Here is a 9232-nt window from a genome sequence, read left to right as displayed (position 1 = left end):
TTTTTTCTCTCTCTCTCTTTTCTCTGTCTCTCTCTCTCTCTCTCTCTCTCCCTCTCTCTCTCTCTCTTCCCCTCTCCCTCTCTCTCTTTCTATGTCTCTCTGTGACTCTCTTTTTTCTCTCTCTCTCTTTTCTCTGTCTCTTTTCTCTCCTCTGTCTCTGTCTCTGTCTGTCTGCCTCTCCCTCTTTATCTATCTGTCATCTGTTTATTTATATCAGTCTGTCTCTATATCTACTTTATATATTTATCCATCAATCTATTTCTATTCACCCATCTGTCTGTCCCTATCTCTATTTCAGCAGCTAGGTGGTACAGTGAATAGAGTGCTGGGCCTGGAGTCAGGAAGACCTGAGTTCAAATCTGGCCTTGGATACTTACTAGTTATATGACCCTGGAAAAGTTGATTAATCTCTGTCTGCCTCAGTTTTCTCAATTTTACAATGAAGATAATAATAGCACCTTCCTCACAAGGCTGTTGTGAGGAACAAATGAGATAGTATTTGCAAAGCACTTAGCACAGGGCCTGGCACACAGTAGGTGCTTAATAAATGAATATTTTCTTCCATCTATATTCATCTATCTGTTGCTATCCAACTATCTATATCTGTCTATTATCTCTATATCTATCTTTAGTTAGTGCATGATTATGCGCTTATTATTAACAGTACAAATGCTCAAGAAATGCAAATGAATAATTCAACAATATGGAATTCATCTTTAACAAAAATGTTTAAAGTACAAATATTTATATTTTGGTTGGAAAAAATAGTCAACTTTTTTTCACACAATTAGAATACCAATTCATCTGTCCCATGTCTCCTTTCCAAATCATATCTGTGTATGTATAAGCTTTTGTGATCTTTATTACTTTTAGTGTTTTTGTTATTATTACCTTTATAACTTCATTACATTTTTATTTACTTTGCAGGGGGGATGTTGTCAATGTGTATGCCATTCTTTTTTTTTTTTTTGCTTTTTTTTGGGAGGGCAATTGGGGTTAAGTGACTTGCCCAAGGTCACACAGCTAGGTTTTTTTTTTGTATGTGTGTTAAGTGTCTGAGGTTGGACTTGAACCCAGGTCCTCCTGACTCCAGGGCCAGTGTCTATTCACTGAGCCACCTAGCCGCCCTGTGTATGTCATTCTTATTCTGCTGACCTAGATTTGCATCACCTTGTATGAATCTTTCTATGTGTCCTTATATTCTTCATATCTGTTACCTTTTATGAAACAACAGCATTATATTAATATAATATATACTACATATTTTATATATTATATTATAAATTATATACTATAATTTAATCAGCTATTTCCCAATCACTAGATGTATAAGTTGGCTTCCCAAATTTTTTGTATTTTTTTACTATAAGCAGGATCAATCTCTCTCTCTCTCTCTCTCTCTCTCTCTCTCTCTCTCTCTCTCTCTCTCTCTCTCTCTCTCTCAGTGTTCAGGATCACCACCTTTTCTTGCCTCCATTGTCTCTTTCAACAGATTTTTCCTGCCAACCCCGCAAATAAGGTGCAAATCATTCTATCCAGAGATGGGAAGATAGAGGAGAAAACTGGATTGTCTACCTTATAGACAGAGAGCAAGTGGTCTCCAACCCATGAAAGACCCAAAAGGAAAAATAGATCTGCATTGCGATAGGCAATAGGAATATAGCGCTAACTAGGAATTTTTGTGCAAATTCATTGGGAGTTGAAAGGACTGTCACTACTACCATAGATGTAGTCGTACTGGTAAAGTAGTCTGAGCCAGAGAATTAGGCCTGTACCACATGGGGATCGGGGAAGAAAATGGACCTTTGGAGAAAGGTATTAGGGCACTGGGACATTGTGGGTTACAGATGCCCACAAGAAGCACTCCCCCAAAGTCAAGGTCCTGGAACAAAGCTCTAATATCCTCATGCTACTTATAGCTCTGGGTAGGAATACCTTCGATCTGTGCAGTCACTTAGTAATAGGCTATAGAGTGAAAGGAGGCTGTCGCCTTTACAAATAGGAGTGGTCCACATCTGTCTAGATGCCATTTTGCCTGCCAGTTGGGTCATGCTCATTTCTGGAGGCCCCTGAGCATCTATGAATCACCAGAGAGAAGATCTAGGGGACTTAGAAAGGACTTAGAAAAGGATATCCCTTATGGCAAAACTTCATTCCTCCTCCCTCAGCCCATATCTGATCCCAAAGAACCCAATTGAAGGACCCTGATGAACTTGACTTTTCAAAGACCCCAACAGAAAGACTCTAATGAGCTTGATTCCCCAAAGATCCCAGCTGAAGAACCCTGATGAACTTCATTCCCCAAAGACTTCAACTGAAGGACATTGATAAACTTGATTCCCCAAAGACCCCAATTAAAGGACCCTGATCCCCAAAGCCCCTGACTAAAAGATGCTGATTAACTTGACTCTACCTGATAAACTTGTCAAAGACAGCAGCACAGTCCCTGGGCTCCTGCAATGTCACCTCACTTTGGTTATACAGCAGTCCCTGGAAAACCTCACTCTGCAGGCCCAGGAGCAGCCGGTGAGTGTGGAAGATGTGAACTTCATCTGTACCTTCGGCTTGCACCCGCAGCACCGTGTCACTCTCATTGCCCAGCTGTTGTAACTCCCGTAAGCGCTGGAGCATCCTCAAGGAGTGGTTAATAGAGGCATCTGCAGCTTCACCGGCCCCATGTGCTTTCTGGGCTGGGGAGGGAGGAACACAGACTGAAGGGAAACCCAGGGGCAGGACTAGAAGGCCTTTTGAGGTCTACATGAGGAGGGCCCTGGCCACCCTCCCATGGCAGCTGTTCACCCGTGAAGTCAAAAAGGCATTGTTTCCATCAACATTTATTAAATGCTTAGCATGTGCCAGACACCATGCAGAGCACTGCTGATACCAAAAAAAAAAGTCTCTGCCCTCAAAGAGCACATTCTAATGGAAAAGACAGCACTTAAATAACAAGATAGATACAGAGATGATGGGAATTTTAAATCTGAATTTTAAGAGGGAAGGCTCTAGCAGCTGAGGGGCTGGGAAAGGCCTCCTTCAGAAGGTGGCATTTGAGAAATTTATTTATTTTTATTCTGAACTTAACAAATGCCAAACACCTATTATGAAAATATTATATTAAATATTAATTTTATTAAAATATATAAATATATAATAAAATATAAAATAAATATATTAAAAATATCTTTTGTGGCTACACATGTATTATCTGTATCAAACTGTTTGCCTTCTCAAGGAGGGGAGTGGGGAGGAAGGGACATAATTTGGAACTCAAAAATTTTTAAAACTGTGTTTACATATAATTAGAAAAAATATTTTAAAACTTAAAAAACACATGGTGGCTAGGTGGTACAGTGAATAGAACACCAGCCCTGAGTCAGGAGGACTTGAGTTCAAATCCAGCCTCAGACACTTAACACTTACTAGCTGTATGACCTTGGGCAAGTCACTTAACCCCAAATGCCCTGCCTTCCCCCCTCCAAAAAAAAAAAAGCAAAAAACAAAATAAAAAAAAAATTAATGCCAAATTCAACAAGTCTTTCCAAATTTTTGGTAGAAGAGAAAAACAAAGGGTATTATATAGGAAACTACAAATGTCTGTTATGTACAGCTTGCTTTTCCTTTTAAGTATACTAAGTTCAACTTATAGCTTTCAAAGCTGTCCTGCTTGTCTGTGTTTCTTTTTGACCTTCTGTTTGCTTCAATCCATTTTTAAAAGATGCCTCAATGATGTTCTTTTTTCTTTTTTTTTTTTTTTGCTTACTACCCCTTGCTTCTTCTCACGTTTTAACCACAATCCCCAACCATTAGAAAAATGAAAAAAGGAAAAGAAAAATAAGTTGAGGAAATTAAGAGGCATCTTATAGTGGTATAAGCAAGGAGAGTATTCCAGCCATGAGAGACAGCCATCACAAAGGCCCAAAGTCAGGAAATGAAGTCTCATGTAAAAGGAGTGACAAATGGGCCAGCGTAGATGAATTATGGACTTGGTAGAAGGGAGTAAAACTTAAGAAGACAGGAAAGGTAGAGATGAGTCAGCTTATAAAGAGCTTTCAGTAACAAGTAGAGGACTTTGGAGTTGATTTTGGAGGTAATGAGGAGCCATTGAAATTTATTGAGTAAAAGGGAGAGAAGTGACATGATCAGACCTACGGTTTTTTTTTTTTTTTGTAATTTAAAAAAAGTTATTTATTCTTTAAATTCTTTTCTTTTTAAATTTTGAGTTCCAAATTCTCACCAGACCTACACTTTATTTTTTATTCATTACTTATTTATTTTTAACATTCTTTTTTTCTTAAAATTTGAGTTCCAAATTCTCCTCAGACCTACACTTTATCTTTTAAATTTATTATTAATTTACTTTTAACATTCTTTTCTTTAATTTGAGTTCCAAATTCTCACCAGACCTACACTTTATTTTTTATTCATGACATTTATTTTTAACATTCTTTTTTTCTTAAAATTTGAGTTCCAAATTCTCCTCAGACCTACACTTTAAGAAACTCACTATGGCAGTTCAATGGACGGCTGAGTAGGGTGAGGTTGGCAGCTACAGATCCTTGTAAGTGCATATGGGAATATGAGAAGGATCTGCATGAGAAGCTCCCAGTGTAAGAACTCCCTCCATGTGCAAAAACCTCCTTCCTTCTATGATGAAGCAGTTTCACTGGCCACTTGCAGCTCTGCACACACAATGCTCCATCTTCTTGTCTCCATGTCCTTGTAATGGCTTGTTCCCCATGACTGGGATGCTTTGCCCCCTCACTTCTACTTCTCTGTTTCCTTGGCTTTCTTCAATACTCAGCTGAAGTCCCATCTTCTCCAAGAGGCCTTGTTTCATTTCCTCCACAATTAGTGCCTCTGCCTCTCAGATTCCCTTTCATCTACGCCATAAGTAAAGCAGCTAGATGGCTAAGTGGATAGAGCACAGGGTTGCGAGTCAAGAAGACCTGAGTTCAAATCCAGTCTCAGATACTCACTAACTATATGACCAAGACACTCACTAACTATATGGCAAGGTAGTTAACCTCTGGTTACTTTAATCCACTGGAGAAAGAAATGGCAAATCACTCCAATATCTTTAACAAGAAAACCCCATGGACAGTATGGTCCACTAGGTCATGAAGAGTTGAGCATGACTAAATAACTGAGCAAAAGCAATCACTCCATATATATCTAATGGGGGGCAGAGGGAAGTAACTTTCTCTCTCATTAGAATATGTCCTCTAAGTGAAAAGAACCTACATATGCAAAAATATTTATAGCAACCCTTTTTCAGTAGCAAAATATTGGAAATTGAGGTGATATCTATCAATTGGGGAATAGCTGAACACATTTTGGTATATGAATGTAATGGAATACTACTGTGCTTTAAGAAATGATGAATAGGTAGATATCAGAAAAACCTGGAAAGATTTGTACAAACTGATGCAAAGTGAAATGAGCAGAGCCAGGAAAACATTGTACACAGTATCAGCAACATTGTATGATGACCAACTATGAATGACTCAGTTCTTTTCAGAAACACAATGATCCAAGAAAAATACAAAGGACCCATAATGGAAAATGCTATCCACATCCAGATGTGAGTGTATTGATGGACTCTGGATGCAGATCAAAGCATACTTTTTTTCACTTACTTTATTCTTTTTTTGTGTTTTTTTCCCTTCAATCTGTTTCTTTCCCAACAGTGGCTAAAATGGAAATAAATGTTTTACATGATAGTACATTCATAACCTATATCAAATTGTCTACCATTTTAGGAAGAGGGGATGGGAGTAAGGGAGATAGAAAATTTTGGAAACTCAAAATCTTGTAAAAATGAATGCTAAAAGTTGTCATAATATACAATCAGGAAATTTTTTTAAAAGAATAAAACAACTGGAAGCAATCTAAATAAGTATAGAAATCTAAAGGGCTTAATAAATTTGTGAAAAAAATTTTAAAAAAGAAAAGAATGTGCACTCCTGGAAGGCAGGAACTGTTTTTTGCCTTTGCATCTTCAGTAAGTAAGTAAGCACTATATAAGTGCTAGCTATTATCATTATTATTATTGATAAGCCTCAGGGAGCTTATCTCTATGTGGTACATAGAGATTAAGTGACTTATGCAAGTTATGAGAGTGAATATGTGAACCCAGGTCTTTGGTACTCAAAGTCCAGCATGCCATTTACTAGATCACACTGTCTGTGTGGGTGTCTATATACATAAGTGCAAAAAAAAAATGTTGGGGCAGCTAGGTGGAGCAGTGAATAGAGCACCGGCCCTGGAGTCAGGAATACCTGAGTTCAAATCCGGCCTCAGACACTTTACACAAAAACCAGCCGTGTGACCTTGGGCAAATCACTTAACCCCAACTACCCTCCAAAAAAACAAAAAATAAATAAATGATTTTTTACAAAATGTTAGCAGAGGGGCAGATAGGTGATGCAGTGAATTAGAGCCCCAGCCTGGAGTCAGGAGGACCTGAGTTCAAATGTGACCTCAGATATTTGACAGTTACTAGCCGTGTGACCTTGGGCAAGTCACTTAATCCTGGCTGCCTTGCCTTCCCCACCCCACCCCCCAAAAAAGAAATGTTAGCAGAATGGTGAGGGATCCTCTAAGGATCTGATCTGCTCATGGGCATGAGTCTTCAGGCATTTCCAGGGACATGATGGTACACCAACAATCTAGTCTGCTTGAACAGAAGGGTCTGCCTGAGAAAATTTCCTGAGATTGGATTCTAAGCACAAGGGATTCTCTCCATGGAGCAAGACACAGCACCAGGATGTTGGCACAGTATCACAGGAGCAATGTAATAAGAAGGGGAGGGAGTGGGAGGTAGTGATGGAAGGGAAGGTGAATGAGCATTTATTAAGCTCCTACTATATGCTAGTAGCTGTCGTAAATGCTTTACAAATCTGAGCCTTAAAGGGAGGGAGATGCTATTATTGTTATTCCTATTTTATAACTGAGGAAACTGACATAGACAGAGATTAAGTGACTTATCCAAGGTGATACAGCTAGTAAGGGTCTCAGGTAGGATTTGAACTCAGCTTTTCCTGCCTTCAGACCCAGTGCTCTATCCGTTACACTACCTAGGAATCAGAATATTAGGCAGAAGCCCTGGTTACAAGGTCCAGGTCTACCCCCAAGGAACTGTATGATTTTGCCAAAAAGGCACTGAACCCCTCTAAGGTTTGCTTCCTTCCTCCAAAAAACCCTATCAATGATTCTCTAAGCTGCCCCTCCCTAGTCAGTAACCGCTATCCATCTCATGGGCTATTGGAAGCCTCAAATGGGCTGTGAAAGCATCTACAACCACAAAGGGACACAATGCCATTCAGTACCTCTAGGACCATTAACAAATCACTTCACCTTCCCTGCCTCAGTTTCCCCATTTGTAAAATGTGCGGGCTTGTACCAGATGACCTCAGAGGTCCTTCCAGCTCTAAATCTAAATGATCATGCGCATAGTGGGAGTAGTAGTGGTGGTGGGCATATGCACTGTGCCACCCAGCTACATAGTAACATTGTCTATGTTCTATTGTATCTTATTTATTTTGTTAAATATTTCCCAATTACATTGTAATCTGTTTCTTATCCCATGGTTTTTGATACCTCTGAACTATATCATGCCTCTGGGACTTATTGTTTATAATAATAAATTGTCATTGTCCTGCTCCCATTTTAAATGATACCCACAGTCCCATAACTTGTAAGAGACTGATCTGGGCCTTGAATGAAAGGGTTAGATTCTAGAATCACAGGCTTTATTACCTTTGTGACCTTAGATAAGTCACTTCATTTTTATGGGCCTCAGTCTTCTCACCTGTAAAATGGGGTGGGAGGGATGAGGTTTGGACTAGATGACTTCTAAGGTGCCTTTCAGCACTAAATCTATAATCCTATCAATCAAGGTTTCATTGATCTGATTTCAAATCTGTTCTCAGACAATTACTAGCTATAAGACCCTGGGCAAACAACCTCTCCTCATCTGAAAATGGGGATAATAATAATATCTACTTTCCAGGGTAGTTGTGAATAACCAAAGAGATAATATATACAAAGTGCTTTGCAAACCTTAAAAAAAGCTATATAAATGTTAGGTCCCATTATTATTCTTATGACTCCAAGTCTGGTGAGGGAGGAGAGTACTGGGGAAGGGAATGAGAAAGTGAAGAGAGGGGAACGGGATGAAAGTAAAAACAAGTCAATTCAGACAGAGCTTCCAGGATGCCCCAAATCATCTTTCAGGGGGGCAGGGAGAGCAGAAGGAAAGCAAAGCTTCAGTCTGTTCTGCCCTGTCCCGATGCCAACTGCTTCTTTTCTGTCCCTAAACTGACTAAGTAAGGGAGGGGGCGGGGAGGATTTCTCTCCTTTCTTGGTAAGGATGTGGAGGGTGGGGGAAGGATGAATAAAAAGATCTTTAAAGTCTATTCCAACTTTAATACTCTATGGGTCTAAGAGGGGCACAGCTGATCAGTGTAACACTCAAAATCAGCTTCACTCCACCAACTATACCACCAACCTCCATAGTTCTGGGATGAGAGAGTAGAGAGAGAACATAGCCAGCCCCTCCCATGGACCCTACACAGATGTCCCAAGGGACCCCTTGCTATCTCTCCCCATCCAGCTCCCCTTCCATCAGTTCTTGTTGCCCTTGGAAATACCAGGGTAGATTCCACCTTTTTCAGCCTCTATCACCTGTCCCACACCAGATACTGATCTTTCCCACCTCTTAACCCCCATCTTCAACCCAAAAGGGAAAGGACTTACTGCCTCCTCATTCTGTCCCACCCCCAGTCCTTACCTGCATGCGCAGCTAGGCCCAGTAAGGTCATGGTGGCCCAGAAGTTGCCCCAGGGCCCAAGCTTGGAGTGCTGAGTCCCAGACATCTCTGTTTCCTCACTCCCAACCCCAAGAGTAGGTTATACCCCCACTGCTCCCTTCCCCTCTGCCCTGGCTCTTTATATAGGATACTGGCCTTTGGGGGGGAGCAAGTTCCCCTCCTTCCTCCCCTGCCTCCCTCCCCCAACCTATCTTTGTGATGGATTGGTGGAAACTAGCCTCAGCTGTTGCCCAGACAACCACTTGAGCTTCAGCATGACAGCCCCTGGGACTATTGTACTGACCAGCTAGGCCCCTGAAGGGGGCAGGGGACCCTCTGCAATCCCTAGGCTTTTCCACCTGCTCCCAGAATCTGCTTTTCCCTTCCTGTCTTCCCAGGGATGATGCAAGCCCCCTGGAGGGC

General features: G+C 40.6%; 1 protein-coding gene across 1 annotated transcript in view; it reads right to left on the bottom strand.

Annotated features, from left to right (window-relative positions):
- BTBD17 (BTB domain containing 17) overlaps window positions 1-8897 on the bottom strand; it is a 10951-nt gene extending 2054 nt beyond the window's left edge. Inside the window, exons 1-2 of the mRNA XM_069075993.1 lie at window positions 8792-8897; window positions 2414-2690 (exon numbers count right to left, since the gene is read on the bottom strand). Of these exons, the coding sequence (XP_068932094.1) occupies window positions 2414-2690; window positions 8792-8876 (362 nt within the window). The 5' untranslated portion in view covers window positions 8877-8897. The remainder of the gene's footprint in view (window positions 1-2413; window positions 2691-8791) is intronic.
- Window positions 8898-9232: the final 335 nt, after the last annotated feature.

The sequence above is a fragment of the Petaurus breviceps genome, unplaced genomic scaffold (assembly GCF_028583685.1).
Source record: "Petaurus breviceps papuanus isolate PSGF00001 unplaced genomic scaffold, PetGlider_PUasm1.0 90925, whole genome shotgun sequence".
Taxonomy (NCBI): domain Eukaryota; kingdom Metazoa; phylum Chordata; class Mammalia; order Diprotodontia; family Petauridae; genus Petaurus; species Petaurus breviceps.
Note: the sequence above shows the minus strand (reverse complement) of the source record. Positions and strands in the feature narration are given on the sequence as shown.